Source organism: Haemaphysalis longicornis, unplaced genomic scaffold, assembly GCF_048455015.1.
Source record: "Haemaphysalis longicornis isolate Haplotype H1 unplaced genomic scaffold, Haemaphysalis longicornis Haplotype H1 scaffold_7, whole genome shotgun sequence".
In the NCBI taxonomy this organism is placed as follows: Eukaryota; Metazoa; Arthropoda; class Arachnida; order Ixodida; family Ixodidae; genus Haemaphysalis; species Haemaphysalis longicornis.
In genome coordinates, this window is record NW_027526422.1 from 153,307,255 (window position 1) to 153,324,561 (window position 17,307).

The following is a 17,307-nucleotide window of genomic DNA, read 5'->3' on the forward strand; positions in this document are numbered from 1 at the left end:
CGTTTCACAAGTAGTTCCTTCGTTTTCCAAGTTAGCTTTTTAGTTTGTTTCCTACATGCTGTTCCCCCACACCTGCTTAATCTGTGATTGTCATTTCTGGGTTGTCGTTTAGCCTATCTTACACTATCCTTGTTGTCCTCTTTGAGAAGTGCAAATTTGTTTGAAAGGTTTCGTGTGTCCTGGCACTGAGTGATTGCATGTTGGGTTTCTTACTTTTCAAGATTTTCCTTCTTTCTTTTTGAGATTCACCCTTACCTGCCACTACCAAATGATGAGGGAAATAAATATATGTAAGCTTTATAACCACTTGTGTGTGATGTGTATTTTAAACCGCTTTGCTGGGCAACCACTTTCGCAGAGTGGAATGGTTCCTAATTCTCAAGCTTTTAGAAAGCGAACAAGTTTGCAGCCTTTAAAAAAAAGGGGGGGGGGGGGAAACAGTTATGCTTAAGACATGAAGGTAGCAAAGCTGTATGCAACTTTCATGACCACAACAATTTAAGTCCACTATCGTAGCCAATTTACTTCTTCGCTGCTGCTGCAACGGTCTTTACTCCATCATCACTATACGCATGAGCTTCCTTCACTTTTTTGGAAGTGATGATCACTAGACAGTGTGTACATACACTGTTTTTTTTTTCATCTAATCTTGGTCAACAATGTCGTATGCTTGGCTTGACAAATGTGTGCCGGGGACGCTGGGTAGTTGCCGCGTGGCACACACACGAGCGCTGGGCATTTTTTTATTCTTTTAACTGTGGATGCGGAAGTCAAACGATTTGGTAAACAGCTTCGCTGTTAAAAAGAGGCCTCACTTTTTGGCATGCAGTGCCGATGCTGCTGCGGGCTAAGAGATGCACGTGCCAATGGGCACATGAGCAAGGGGCGTAATGGGCATGCACGTTTTTCGTATATTGTGAACGTTGAGCCTGCACCGGCTCTTGCAGCACCCTCTAAACGCCATTTTACAGGCCGCTTGAATAGGTGTTCTTAGTTTACCCTGCAGCGCCAAGGCATTAACCAGGGAAAATTCAAAAGACAATGCAAACAGCAAAAACGTAAATGTACAGTCAGCTGCTTTGTCACTACTGCAAGCCCAGCAAATGGAAAAAGTTGGGTATAACAGCCAATCCATGGCAATGCCTGTTATGAGAATTGTAGTTGCCTTCAGAACATCTCCAGCCACTGCTCACGTACTAGCCATAACGGTTGCACTCTTCTCAATTCCGGTTTTACAATTTCCAATTTATAATGGCCAATTGGACCAGCACACCCATACTGTGGCTGTCATTTCTGTATCTTGCAGTCTATGGTTTTTAAGAGATCAGATTTTAAGTGCTGCTGGCCTTGAGGGGAGGGGGGTGGGGACAATCAAAAGCACCAATGGCAATGAAAATGCAATTCATGGTAACAGTTTATTAATTACGAAAACATACAGGTAGCAGCAAACAACAAAAGGAATTGACAACGTGAAACAAAATGGTTAAAAGTTAATCTGATATCCAAAACGTATCGGTGGCAGTAAGCAAACTATGAAAAAAAGAAGAAACAAGAAAAAACAAACAGTTAAATTTAAAGGAAACGGGTTCCTTGACAATAGCATCTGTCAATCCTTTGCACTCTTCAATCAATCAATAAGTTTGTTTGACATACACAAACATACAGATGTCAAGAGCACGGACAAAAAGCCTTGCATTCCAAAAGTGGGCGCAACTATTTTACTTCGGGGGGGTGGACCTTCAAGCACCGTGGAGCGCGCACATCGACCGAAAAGGAGCAGATGTAAACAGCAAACAGACAGAAAGAAGGCGCCTAAATCTGGTTCCCAACTGGTGTCTCAAACCACCACCTCCTCCTCAAGCTGGGCCCCAGAAGAGTGTCTGCACAAACAACGTCCCACCTTCAACATGACCAATACTTCTGGCATACATTGTGCCCCATTGCTAACCCCACCTCTGCGCAACTGGGCTCAGGTAGCTGCAAACCAGGGATCGTCCACAAATAAGGCATCAACTTGGTCTGCACCCTGTAATTTGAGACAACGCAAAACACTTTCGCCACTTTTGCGTGTTCTTTTGCTCCAAGAAACTGACTGTCTTTCGGTTCACCTCACACACTACAATGTGTATGCATGTCCAACGATACTTACTTAGAATAGGGAGACATGGTAAACACAATCACCCAACGCCAGGGGCCAAGCTGTGGTGCTCATGGACAGATGTTTACAGCGACAAAAAGCCAACAAAAGCAACTTGACGGGGTCTGCGCCACTTAATGTACAAGTCACGCAAAATTATAAATACAAATTGTAGTGCAGGCCGCGCATGCATGAATATTGCATTTATACATTAAAAATCAAATAGCAATCAGCACCACCACCTTATCTAAGGGCATACAACAACACACATCTGCTCAAGAGTACACATCTACTCGCAGCCTGCACGGAAAAAATATACGCAGTGTCTAGAGTGTCATCCAATGACACTCTAGCTGATCGCTGCAGGCATGGCTAGAGTGCCGTGTCATACTACTCTGGATGTCTAAACATGCAGCACGGTAGGTTAGTGCAAATATTCATGCAATGATGGTGGCCGCAGGCCGAAGAACATGCCTACTTGGCTGCCATAGATACACGTGTGGCAATTCGTGAGAATTGTAGCCACCCTGTACATTTGTGGCACATTCTGTAGCAGAAGTTTTTGATTTTTTTTGAAGTCAAGGAAGGCAAACAGATTTACTGTCTTCCCAAAACCCCATTCAACTGCCTGGCGCACGGTGCTCATGGTGCTGTTAAAGTTCTGCTGCTGTGGGCTCAGGGATGAGCCTGCATATGGCCGCATCAGCAGTGGCCACAACGAGTACGCAGGGTCGCCATATATCGTGTATGTTGTCCCTTGCACCAGCCGTTGCAGCTTTTCGTACAGCCCACTTTCCCTCAGCATACCTGCGAAAAATGCAGACAATGAGATAGCGTGTTAGTGCACTCAACTCCCTTCTGGAAAACAACTTTGTTCAGTCGCACAAGCAAGGCTGCTCAGACAACCATGCATGTACAAGATTGCGCAGAAGTAAACGGAGCACGCAAGCGGTGGCCAAACTGCATTGCTGCACCGCGTATGGGTGCCGACGGGAACCAAGGAGCGCCGGTCTAAAAGTGCGTTCGCACTGCACTTGCCGCCCTATCTGATATGTTTAATTACCGCTCTGCTGGCATGCCATATTGGGCGTAACGGTCTTCCAAAGGCCTCACTGCGCTATAGTGGGGCGCACCTTGCAAACACGGTATTGCTATGCTAAAAATGAAAATTCTGTAATCATACTATATCCGTAAATGGCCATGCTTCACTGCGGAACGGGAAATGTGGAAAAGCCAGCTTACAAAAACCAAGCTTACACTGATTTTTCGTTAGTTGGCTTCACCTTTAGGACAGATGCGTTGCTAGAAGGCATTTCTGCAGGGGCAATAAAAGCCTCCCTAAAATATGGATGTCCTAGTACCTTTTTTTATTTTTATAAGGTTTATCTATTTGTCTATACTGGGAACTGTTTTTTTCCGTGGCAGGAAAACCTGCTCCGGAAGGAGTGTGAGGCGATACCACACCCAACTATAGTAAACTGTAGGTTCTTGACTGAACGATTAATTAAAATTTTCAATACATGAAAATAATTTGCATGTTTTGAAACAAAAATCACACGAAAATGGTTTACTTTAATAATTTACGTGAAAGTAATTTACATGCTACAAAGCACCTTCCACCCTAATGGTGTCATGAATTCTGCGGGGAAATGAGGCGTACCTATGAGGCGTACCTCACCATGCCCTGACTTCCCATTCCGCCTTTACAGCCAGCCACAAATAGTCGGCGGTCGTCGTGGTGAGGTAGAAAATGTATTTCGTTTCCCCAAAAATGCTCTCTATGGGGTGCAAGTCGGCCCCATTCAGAGGCTACTCGTACAGCCGGACATCGCGCTCTTCCAGTAACCGCTAAACAGCTTTGAAAGTGCGGAAGGGGCTTCGATCTTGTTGTGAGATGTAGCACCCCTCTTTGAAGGGCCCGTTCACGGCATTTGGGGATGAGCTCATTCTCGATGACTTGGCAGGATGTGGGTGGGTTGAAAAGGCGTGGAAGCCTAATTAGGGGGCCAAGGCAGTTCCTCGTTACGGTTCCCCACACATTCACGGAACACCGACTGCTGCTGAAAACCTGGGACACATGCTCGATCTAAGAATTGTCGGAGCAGCTGATTTTCATACATTTTTGTATAGTTTTGATAAAACAGAAATGACAGCCCTTTTCAGTAACCAAACTCCCTCCATGAAAATTTCTGCCGCCGATTTTTCCGCACCCCTAAAATGGGGAATCCGAGATATATTCAGCTTCGCTGTAAAAAAGATGAAATCTCATTGCAATTTGGAGGGAAAGAATGCTGCCAATGGTCTATAAATTGGATAGTCTAAATTTTGTGAGTGGCAATTTCGTCCTCAATGATGATGATGTTTGGAGTTTAATGGCGCAAGGCCAACTAAGGGCAAAAAGCGCCAAACAATAATTTGGTCCTCAATGCAAATCTATTGGCTGCATGATGAAGCTCCTATTGCATGACCTCATAAGAGCAGCTACTCGACTGTCGGCTACGCAAGAAGCTAGCACGTTCCAGGGACATGGAACGGCAGTACGCAGTCATTCACATCCACACCCACTCGAAGGGGCAAACATATCAAACGGGCCCCCAAAAGGGCAGAGAACACTTGCGCATTGTGTGCTTCCAACTGATTCTGGGAGGAGAAAGGAGCTAAAACAGCACCACACGTGCATAAAGGAGTTGCACTACACCCTCCTCCACATTTGCAGCCAAGGCATGTGAAGCTATCACCCAAAACTGGCTTCAAAGTGGTGCGCTCAAGTCCCTTTATATTGAATGATTGGGTCGTAAATCATTTATAAGACCGCATGCTAAGCCGCTGAAGCACCACCCACACAAGACGATGTCATAGAGATGGGACTCATACAGGCGGCAAAGATTGCGATACGCAAGGAAGGCGGACGGTGACAAGCAAGGGCACCTACAAAAGCTGGCCTCTGCTTGTAGGTGATGTGAGTGTTCATAAACCTCATCGGGATGTCACGAACTTGTGGCGGTGTGAAAAAATAATCATCAAAAATGACAAAAACAAAAGAAATATATACCGAACCCCTAAAACTACACATAATAAATTAGGAAAATAAAGCCCCTAAGATTAGTTATGAGAACGCAATGTTAAGCTTTATCATGTGGCCGTACCTAAATATCCGAAGCAAAGTTATCCAGAACCATTAAGACTTGGGACGTTGTCCATTTCTGTTCACGCACCCTCAGAAATACTGCCCTAATTGAAACAACTATCGCTCTGCTACAGAGTCGGGCAAGGAGTTTTTAACAGCGGAGCTGCTCTACGTCTGGGCTTTACGGCAGTCGGGTGTAACGTCGCATCACGCTCCTTCTGAGGCAAGTTTTTCTACCCCCCCCCCCCAAAAAAAAAACATCCCAGTGAGGATAAAACAAAATCATAAAAGTGGTCCAACGGCCTTCATATTTTTCATCAGAAGACGGCTTATGTTTTCCCTAAAGTGAGTCTGCTAACAGTGCATTTGCGCGTAGAGGTGAAGCCGACTTTCAAAAGATCGGTGTAATCTTGGTTTTTGTAGGCTGCCTTTCCCACACTGAGTGTTTCGCCGGGAAGCATGGTTACCTATTTGTGAAGGTGAGAGAGAGAAATCCCTTTATTTTACGAGCAAGTTGGCTTAGGAACACGTGGCTGCGGTGGCTAGGGCGGCGGCTCGGTCAACCACAGGTAGCTGCACCCCCGCTTCCGAGTGGCCCAACAAGTCCTACCACTGCTCACTGCTGCAGATGGCTAGGTGGTGGAGGGGGGGCGGCGGCGTGAGACTTGCGAGGACAGGCCACATGGTGTGAGAGAAGGCGTCAAGGCAGTCACAGAGAAAGTTAGGGGAAGGGAACTGAGAGGAATGGACCTTGTGAGGGAAGGTACGACTGGCGCAGGAATTGGTCTGTGTGGGAAGGTACAACTGGTGCAGGAATTAGTCTGGAGGGATCGCCATAGGCGCTCCTAAGCGTTGGGGAGGGATGTGTGGTCAAGGTGGATAGCGACGGCGGCAGAAACAGTGATGCTGTGTGACTTCTTCACATGAGAGAAGTCTATTGCGGGCCGACCGAGAACCGTGGTGGGGAGCAGGAACAACCCCAGCACGGCTAGTATGTTCTCGTGCTGCTTTGTTGCCCGCCTCAGGTTAGTATGATTACAGAAAACGGCTCCAAATTTGGTGTTATTGAGTCAGTAGTGAAGTTGTAAAACGAAAAGTAAATGCCGTCTGCTGGCAATACATGGCCATCCACGGAGGGAGTTGGGTTACAGGAAATGGCTGTAAATGTTGCTTTACCGGAACTATCGCGAAATAAATTATATGACAATGAGCCACGAGATGACTAACATTATGCCCCACAGCTCCACTGGCCATCCTTCATATAGTAGAAGGGCATTGAATTTTTTTAACCGTGCGTGTCGAAACATCGGCTAATTAGTATTTTCTTTACCTTGCCATTGACATAACAGCGCAAAGGCGTCAAATTCAAAGCTGTAGAAGATTCTCGTGAAAAATAGCAACGTAGGGTGCTCTCCCAGCCCCCTGCTTCGAGAAAGCGGTTGGTCCTGCTTTTGGCCGAAAGTATGGACGGCCTGTAACAAGCCATAGGCAGCTGGTTCGCAGTCACTGGCAGCCAGCGTGCCCGCAAGCCGCCACTCGTGTCTTTTTCATTTAAAATAAGAAATTGGGACAAATGAAAGATTTGTCTTTGTAAGGTTCTCTTCGTTACTTTCATTCTTGGACAATACGGTCACTTTACACATCTCACCTTCGGGGCATGCTGTCCTCGAGACACTGAATTCGGAGCTTTGCTCGGTTGCTGGCTGGTTAAAGGTCTCTGCTTCAGATTACGCAAAGATGGCTGTAGAATGAGCTGGTCGAAAACATGGCAATGTGTTCATATTTCTTAGTAGCTGAAAATCGCATTATTGTCTACAAAGGTTAAACTTTGTGCTCATGCCCCGATACCACAAGTGCCCTTTACCAAGCACTACAAGTGTCCTTTGCCTTCGCAGCTATTGTGGTCTACACCCGACGACAATAGCTACACTCACCAGCATCATGCCTGTGCCCTGGGTAAGGCCCATCCAGTTCGCACACTATGCCATTAGCACACATGATGGCCTGGTACTTGACTGCATGGACCCTTTTGTGCCCCGAGAAGTAGATCCTCTGCTCCACGGATGGCCGGCAGATGGGCCTTGCAGTGCCATCCACAAAGCCCCAGCAGTTTGTCAATGCAGCTCCTCTGTTGTGCACAGCCTGCAGTGAAGAAAGTCTTAATTAAACACGCAATGCGAGGAAAGCTTGTAACCGTACTAGCACGCACAAAAAGAAAAAAAAATGCCAGGTCGGCTGCTTAACACAGGAGGATCTCATAGTAGTTCTTTAGCACTAAAAAGGAGCAATTGCTCTGTTCATACATGTTCCCTATTTGACTTGTCTTAATGAAGTCTTTATTGTTCTGAAATTGAAGAAAGCTTTCAAAAGGTGGACCTCACTGCATCGCTGCTTGCTATGAGCCACCTTTTTGAAGTGTCATAGCATAGACTACAATGCAGTGCACGGAATGTATTTGGCAGGAATGTGATCCTCGGCTCCCTTATTTAAAGAAGTGTCATGCCGGACGGACCCCGGGTTTCTGTGTTGGTACTGACTACAGTGACGAGGCCCGTCGCTTTAAAATCTGCACTACAGTAACGGGCCCCCTCATCTGTTCATGCACTACACGTGTTTTGCCAGTCAGTCGTTCGCACGAGCTGCCTGGCGCATGCGCTGCCTGGCGCTTGTTTATGGAAAGGCTGTGTCTAGCGTTCCGTCCAGAAGGAACGGCAGCTGTCACTAAATTTCCGTCCAGAGGAAACACAACTCGCTTTGAGAGCTGTCTCTCTTGATTTTTACCCAACCGGCCAAACCGCTACCGCTCACTGACTAGCCAGAATCACTGTTAATTATTAATCACTGGTAATAATTACAGGAGATCGGGCGTAACTGGCGATGGCTACGTCGGCCTTGGCTCCAGTGAGCGGGAGCGGTTCGGCCGCTTCAGTAAAAAACCAAGACCGACTGCTCTAACCGTGTGAATGGTTTTGCTGTTACAAAACGCTAACCACGCAGCCACACACACACACACACACACACACACACACACACACACACACACACACACACACACACACACACACACACACACACACACACACACACACACGCACGCACACACACAAAAAAAAATACCACGGTGCGAGAATCGAACCACGGACTGCAACGTCCGTAGTCAGCGGCAGAACCACAACACAAAATCACAGAACGAGAAGCGGCGGCTAATCGGCTGGTTTTGATTTTGTTATATTGAGAGGGCCCCGTCACTGTAGTGATTCTTTTAAAGTGACGGGGCCCCGTCACTGTAGCGCAGATTTTAAAGCGATGGGCCCCGTCACTGTAGTCAGTACCTCCTGTATTTCATAACTTGGCGAGTGCAATACACCACGCTGAAGAGTAACGTAAGCAAGCATGTACTAACCTCGGCCAACTCCGGGAGGTCGTCCACGGTAAGCCACTGATGGGAGTTGAGGTCTCCCAACAGGTGGGCAAACGTGGTCTCGACGTGGTTGAACAGATGGTTCACCACACTGGACATGGACGACGAATGACGACCGAACATCGGCTCTAAGTCCCACCACCTGTTGGGGTATGCCAGGCGCCGTAGACCCATCAGGAGTGCCTCCTGGCCCGAAACTTTCACACCTTGGCTGCTTCGGATTACATCCGGCACTCTCAGTTCCCCCTTGAGCAAGTCGAGGTGCTGCTTCTCGAAGCGGAACATCCTCCGGAACTCCTCTTCATCGAAGCTGTTGACGTCCAGCAGGCCGCCGCTCGATTTGTACTGGCGTGGCTTTGGCTCCCGGTAGCCGAGAAAAAGGTCTTCCAAGTCCGCCCAACTCAAATCTAAATACAAAAGCTGGTCACAAAGGACGCTGGCACGGGTTGGCCTCAACTTAGGCATCGTTCAACGATGAGGAGCACTACAGGAGCACAACACTACAACGATCAGGAACACTACAAACAACACTGAATAAGAAAAAAAGCTAAAACAAACGGTGAAATTATGCACACCGTTGAAAGTTATGTACAGAGAAAAGAAAAGAAAACACAAGAGAAAAGACAACTGTGAGAAGTGGCGCACAGAAATGAGTACACTGTAGCCCAGTCGAAGTAACTAGCCGCAGTACTGACATTGGATTGTATTGACTTCATTATGCTGACGCTCCAATATTTTGAAAAGAAAAAAAATATTTTAACTATACTTGCTGCATTATTAGTTGCATTGAAGGCAAAATATAGTACACCCACTAAAGTATTTGAAAATTTTGTAATTTACGCCTTCCGAAAGCTTTGCTCGTTTGCCGCAACAGCGCTGCGAGTGAAACACGCAAAGCGGCCGGGGAAAACGCTATACTAAAACTGGTCGCGGGCAAGCGTGTTGCGTTTGGGTTCCCCTAACTTCTTGGGGGCCCCAAACGCAAGGGCCCCCTATTCTAAAACTCCCTAATAACACTAACTTAGTAGCGACTTTCCGCGGCAATACAGTGTTGAATGCGACGCCTTTTTCGCCTACTAATCTCACTTTTATTGGCGTGGGTGTATTTACCCCTTCATATCGCCAGTTCAAATGCAATGAAAAGTAAGCGAAGCACGGGTTTAAGCACTTCGGAGGGATTCTCCGCCACGTGCCCAGCTACTGCCCATTAAGTGATTTTTTTTTCAAGAAAGCCCTTCCAAACTAAAATTTACCCGCACACACGCAGTTTGTAGTTAGAGCCACATAGAGGAGAAATTAGCTTAATTTGTTGAACCTATGCTCGGTTTACTTTTGACTAGCTGTCACTGAACACCTTGCGAAATGTTTTCCAACTCGTGCACTGGTGCAGATTGCATACTTGTCATCGTAATTTTTCGCAAAATAAAACCCGCGCATATTTGGATCAAAGCACAACGACGGCAACATAGTTCCTGTTTCTTTTGTAAAGCTAAAATTAACATTGGATTGGATGCCACGAAAACAACTCAAAATCAGCGTTGTGTGGTAGGTCCTACGGAAAAACTGAATAGAATAGAGGTGTGACAACTCCAGTACAAATTAAAGGAATGTAACGTGCCGTGCGAATGGCTGTACTGAACTGCTGACGTGGCCCAGAATAAAAAAGGGAAAAATGGACCGCGTATCTGCTCGCGTCGCTACAAATCACGTCGAAATATACGATGGTCTGCTGCTATCGCTGCCATGTAACTGCCTTCCCGTCTCATCCAGCCACCTCTCACACTGTTGCACTCCTGTCTCGGTCCACCCATCGGAGGTTTGCTGAATTTAATTTTCCCGTGTTCGCACTGCTAGCACCATCTCTTGGGGCTGTTGGTTCTGGAGCCACGCCCGTCAAGCTTGGACGGCAACCTTTTTTAAATGCGAAGCATCTCTTGCTCCCGGCTCTGTCGTCCGTCGTCCGTCCATCCGCACCTCTCCCCCTACACTATAAAAAAAAAGAAATAGTTAGCGGCCCCCGGTTTTGATCTCAGGACTTTCTGGCCGCAACGGGAGGTACGTAGCGCTCTTTCCACTGCGCTACAAAACCGAGACAGGAGCAAGTGCTACGAACGAGCCTTGTGTCCTTGACACATTCAAACTACGCCAAGAAGCTACTGATACAACGAAGGCACGCGAAGCTGAACGTCAACGGAAACGACGACTGAAAACTTTAGAGGAGGATGTTGAATTTCCCGTGGGAAAGCTGTGGCGGGAAGCGCCACGCGCCTTGCAGCCCAACCAGAGAAGAGGACGAAGAGGGCGGGCAGCGGGGTAGGAGAGTGCGAACGCAATAAAGAAAGGCGAGAACCAGGAGGTGTCCGATCAGGTAACGCCGGTGTCGGTCACTTCGCTGTATCTACATTTCTCTACATTTCTATGTCTCTACATGGGGGTTCACACTACGTTCCCATTCGTGCCCCGATAAATGGAACAACATAACGGCAGCACGATGGCAACACACACGGAACCACTATGATGCTTCGCATCCTCCTCATGGTTCCCCACGGGAAGATGGTGTAATTTGTTTGTATTTTGTTGTTAAAAATTCTTTTTACGCGTTTTTTTTTATTTTCTTGCGCAAAAATCGGGCACACGTCTACTGTTATTTAGGAGAACACTGCTACAACCACTTATGTATTGATGTTTTGCCTCAAATAGGCACGATGTTTCCTGTTTAATCAACACTGTTGTCAAGTGTGTAGTATGTCTCCAGATCTAGTGGTTCTGAAACGTTTTGCCTATATAAACTTCTTTCACAATTCTTTTGTATTTTCGCAGGGCGGTTCAATCGAGAGGCAGACAGACAGACAAACATACATTCGTGCAAACCAACAAACAGACTAACATTTTCTCGTTCGAGTAGCCCAGGAAAGACTATCGTCTTCAAAATGGAAACTCCTTCCAGTACATAGTAAGAACATGAAACGCGACGTGTTCGCAGATTGCGCAAACAGGAATCGAGCGAGACAATCAAAACCTTCCTTTGTACGGGGAAAAGAGAACATGGAGATAGTAATTATGGTTTGAAGCAGCCCAAATCAGACGGCGGACCGAAGAAAGTCCACACGTTGTCTATTGTTTGCGTACCTTCTTCAGGTCCTTCGTAATATCACAGCGCCCCTCTTCCCTCGGCGTTTCGAGTTCTCTCGTACGGTATAGCTCGCTCGCACATTCGGTTCGTGCGCACGTCGTCAAGCGTGGACACACTTGCACATAACTAAAATCGTATCGACCAAGCATACGCTGCATCCGTTGGAAATGTCGTAAATGCGCTGGCATACGCAACCAGGCCACGTCAGAACAACGGTATACAGGATTGTTCAGTGCACGAAAGGTAAGAAATTCATCATATACTTTGATTTGTCCGTAACTGTGGTGTTCAATTCTATTGCGCAGCGGTAACTGGCCTGTGCGCGTAAAGTGCGTGGCACAGCTTCGCAGTTAGGAGCTTAGTACCCATTACAAAGTCATTCTCAGTACAAATGCATTTTGCAGTCATTTCCTCGTCTCCGATTAGCGTCAAGATAGATGTCTCAAGCATGAATTTCGAAAGCCACCGATGTGCACCGTGTTCTTCTTTAAGGTTGAAGTCTCCCATGACGACCCTGACAAACACAAGTGTGGATGTGTTAGTTTCCCACCCACGTGGAATTAACCTTTTACCTTTGTTACTGTACTTATCGGCTGTGGAAGCGCTCACTGCCATCTCTGAATGAACGCCTTGATCTTGCTTTGAGAATAATTTGGAGAACTGCAAAACATCATAATGAATGCATCGTCGGAGCGTGAGGTAGCGAATAAACTGCTCATTTCACCTAAAAGGCCGTCATGTATACATGTGGGCACAGAAATTTAATGTGGAGTGCATGTGTTTAGAAGGTCTGAAATCAAACGTACATTATTCGCGGCGCTTTTCTCGTGCATCCAAAAAGAAAAGCACTCAAACTGACTGGCTAACCGGTTTATCACCGATTGAGTAGGGGCCATGAAACCGATTGAGTGGGGCCGTAATAACAAATATTTTTTTCCCGAGGAAGTTACAAGTGTCCATATCGATTTGATACTGATGGCCTACGGGCCGTCAACGATCGATTCAAGGTCGATACCATGTAACGGTGGCCCGGGCCAAGATTGTGACGCTGCAGCATCTTCGCAATCTCCTTTGCCCAATTTTGATATTGAACGGGGTTTTGGTAAGCAATACAAATATCAAAAACTAGCTGTAGTATTGGCGATGCCGGGGTGGGCCCCTATACTAACGACACTAATGTGTATAACGTGCGGTCGGTTATATCTTACTTGTCATGGCTAGTTCATCGTGAAGTTGTGGACAGTTAGGAACTCGTGCGAGCTTTCAATATACGAGTTCCTACACGACGCGGGTGGTTATGAGAAACGACCGGAACTCGTGAGTTATTGAAACTATGCTGAAACAAATTGTGTTCAAACAGCCACTTACCCATGCCGCATTGCTGAGAGGGCCACGGTCCAACACCAAATTTGGGCTTGTACGGGCGACCAGTTCCCTCCCAATATTTCCCTTGACCAGTGAATGGAGGCGTTTGGCCGCTCGGATCCCCGATCCATAAATAGATATTTTTCTCGAGCGGCACAAGTCGTCGCCACATTTAGGGGGGCGCCCACTAGGCCGTTATCTTTAACGTCAATAACATTTCTTTCTCTATATCTACCCATTGGAAATGTTATCTCAGTAGGTGGGATGAATAACTATCACTAGCTTCTTATAATACATACCATGGGCTTCTACCGGAGGCGTGTGTTTACGTAACGTCCCAAAAATGGGTGCTTTCTATTCGAACACTCGAAAATTGAACAGAATTCCACTTTCTGAGGGGTGTAGTTCAAAAACCTCCGCTCGCCTCTTTTTGGCCTTGTTTCGACAAAGTTATGAAGTTGGTTTTTGAAAATTTACATGAGCTATATTTCTAAGCAAAATCCCTAGAAATGCGTAATTTCCCCAAAGTATTGATTCTTCCTACCATGTGGTTGTTAGGGAAAAATATTTTAAAACATATTTTAGATATTTGTATGAACTACAAATATTAACAAAAACCTATTCGATATCTCAACGACCCTGCGATAACAAGAAACATTTGTTGAAAATTAATTAGCAATTTTCATTCTATCAGGTGTGTAATTATTAAACATTTAGCCATACTGAGCTGCTGCAATATAATAGTAATGTGCTCCTGAAATTTGAATCCTCTGGAACAAAGATTTTGGCTTGGCGTTCAAATCACCTGTAAGGCCTTTTCTCCAGGTCAGTGGTACAATTAAAAAAAATCATTTCCGACCTCTTAGCGCAGAGAGAGATTTTTTGAAATGAAGCCCCTAAAAGAGTGAGAAGGCTTAACAGTTGATGTCAAGGGCAATTAAACTTTGGTCGTGGAGGCTTGAATTCTCGCGAGTGAATTGATATTATTTTTTAGATGTCAATATGCCTAACTATTTCCTGAAAATTACACTCCCGAGGAAGAGAAAATGCTAAAAAATTCCCTCGCACTTCCCCGAGGGGGAGAGTGTGTAAGTGCGAATGCACGGTTGTTGATTGCGCGATTACGGTGGATATCGTGATCTTAATGAGTAGCCGAGAGATTACACACACGCACACAACTGTAATGTTCGCGAAAGAGAGATCACACACACACACACAACTACAAAGAAAGAAAGATGCATTTATTCACAGACACCTATTTGTGTTGTCGTTGTACTTGATTGCTAGAGCGGATCTCAGCTTTGAAATTTCGTGTCAGTACTCCTTTAAGCGGGTGCATTAGCCCTTCTCACGCCCGATTCCTGGCCAATCCCCCACCTGGGTATGTGCCATGCACAGACACCTATTTGTGTTGTCGTTGTACTTGATTGCTAGAGCGGATCTCAGCTTTGAAATTTCGTGTCAGTACTCCTTTGGCCAATCCCCCACGTGGGTATGTGCCATGTCAGCGGCCTGGCAGCGCGCGCCCATCTCCCCCCGTTGCCAAGGAAGACGAGGAGATTCCTGGCCAATCCCCCACGTAGGTATGTGCCATGTCAGCGGCCAGGCAGCGCGCGCCCATCTCCCCCCGTTGCCAAGGAAGACGAGGAGCGCGCGCACCCGCAGCTGTTGCTATGCGGACGGCGGCGGAATGCGGACGGCGGCGGACGCTTCAGGCACGCTTAAGAAGTGCATTCGCACTTAAAATATCTTTTTCAGGAAATCGTCATTTTATCGCACGATCTTTGGCCGAAAGATTCAGCTTGTGCAGACAGAGGTAGCCCACAAGAAGGTATCGAAGCTGTTCTGCAAGGTTTTACTTTACTAGTTAGAAATAGGACTAATCATGATTTGGGGTATATTGAGTGTTTACCACTTACTCAGTAAGAGCAATTAAACTTTGCTCCTAGAGGCTTGAAATCTCGCGAGTGAACTGCTATTATTTTTGAAAGGCTCAATATGTCTAAATGTTCTGAAAGTACACTCGCGAGGAATAAAAAATGCTAAAAAAATTCCCTCACACTTCCCCGAGGGGGAGAGTGTGTAAGTGCGAATGCACGGTTGTTGATTGCGCGATTACGGTGGATATCGTGATCTTAATGAGTAGTCGAGAGATTACACACACGCACACAACTGCAATGTTCACGAAAGAGAGATCACACACACACACACAACTACAAAGAAAGAAAGATGCATTTATTCACAGACACCTATTTGTGTTGCCGTTGTACTTGATTGCTAGAGCGGATCTCAGCTTTGAAATTTCGTGTCAGTACTCCTTTAAGCGGGTGCATTAGCCTTTCTCACGCCCGATTCCTGGCCAATCCCCCACGTGGTAATATTATGGGGCCCAGCACACGAAGGCCTGGAAGGAAATGAGAGAGCCGACTCCCTAGCGAGGCAAATCAACAGCCGCAGGGAAACGGACCACTCTTACACCCTTCCTCCCTTCATGTCGCTTAATGAAAGGCTTTACACTCAAAGGCAAGCGAGAAAGACCATGCCCGCACCGCATCACATGTTAGATGCCGAAGACGCGCGAAACATAAGAAAACTTCAAACCAACGTTTTCCCATACAAATCCAGACTGTCTCTCATGTTTCCAGAGAGATATAACGAAGAATGCCACAAATGCAAATTACGAGCAGACTTATTCCACACAGTCTGGAACTGCCCTATAATTTGGCAACAGAACACCTACCAAACCTCCAGAGAGTCCTGGGATTTAGCACTGTCCAGCTCGGACCTTTCGACACAGCGTGAGCTGCTAGAGAGAGCCAAGCTGGGAGCCTTTGCTACTGGAGTCCTGGAAATAGGACTTCACCCATAACTCTTTCTACATTCCCGTCTTCCTATTTTCAAATAAAGTTTACTCTCTCTCTCTCTCTCTGTGTTGTCGTTGTACTTGATTGCTAGAGCGGATCTCAGCTTTGAAATTTCGTGTCAGTACTCCTTTGGCCAATCCCCCACGTGGGTATGTGCCATGTCAGCGGCCAGGCAGCGCGCGCCCATCTCCCCCCGTTGCCAAGGAAGACGAGGAGATTCCTGGCCAATCCCCCACGTGGGTATGTGCCATGTCAGCGGCCAGGCAGCGCGCGCCCATCTCCCCCCGTTGCCAAGGAAGACGAGGAGCGCGCGCGCCCGCAGCTCTTGCTATGCGGACGGCGGCGGAATGCGGACGGCGGCGGACGCTTCAGGCTCGCTTAAGAAGTGCATTCGCACTTAAAAAGTTTTTTCAGGAATTCGTCATTTTAGGTGTCTGGTTACATTTGCTACCCGTTCAAATGTCAGAAAACCAACTTCAGCATTTCGTCCTAACACACCTATAAAACGGCGAACAGGATTTTTGACACTGCATCCCTCACAAAGTGGCAAATGTTAAGGTGGGATATCGAAGCCTACACCGAAGTTATGGGCATTGGGGCTTGCAATTTCGTGATTACGTCCGTATCATAGCGTATGGGTTGATTTAGGTAGCTTTTAGTACATCCACAAGGGAGTGAAAAAAATGTCCGCGCATTTGTTTGCTTCTCTGCAAACATCGTCGAAAGGTGGCAAATTCACAGCCGTCCCTGCCATGTAACAACTTCGCCTCCACTTCACACCCCTCACGCATTTCACCTCCCCTCTCGCAACTGGCATGTAAAACACAGTGGAAGCTTGCTCTATACAATTTCCCAGTGTTCGACAGCCCGCGCCCCTGCCGTGCTGTTTTTAAAGCGAAGCTTTATCGTCTTCCCTGATGCCGTTGTGGGCCAATACGCCCTGCAGGAAAGCCAAAGTTTGATGACGATGGCGATGAATGGTCCTGGGTGAAGTAAAAGAAAAAAAGTTTTCCATGGCCGGAATCAAACTTGGGTCCCTCGCGTAATGAAGCCGGCGCCTATCCGATTGCTTCATTTCGACATGGTCGAAGCGAGCACCAAGCAGAAGGTACCCATTCGCGCCGTACACCCCAAACCCAAACGTTAGACCTGCGGAGTGCACACTCTAGAGGTGCTGTGGGTATTCTAGAAGAGTGGTGCGTACCTCCATAGTAGCTCGTACTCGCAGTGTGGGATTAGCCTACCAAAGAATCCATTACG

General features: G+C 46.8%; 1 protein-coding gene across 1 annotated transcript; it reads right to left on the minus strand.

Moving 5' to 3' along the window:
• Positions 1-1,532: 1,532 nt before the first annotated feature.
• LOC144147149 (uncharacterized) lies at positions 1,533-9,691 on the minus strand. The gene is made up of 3 exons (XM_077679220.1): positions 8,668-9,691; positions 7,199-7,406; positions 1,533-2,944 (listed from the first exon to the last, which is right to left on the minus strand). Exons 1-3 carry the CDS (start codon positions 9,148-9,150, stop codon positions 2,562-2,564), a joined length of 1,074 nt encoding a protein of 357 aa, XP_077535346.1. The 5' UTR covers positions 9,151-9,691; the 3' UTR covers positions 1,533-2,561.
• Positions 9,692-17,307: the final 7,616 nt, after the last annotated feature.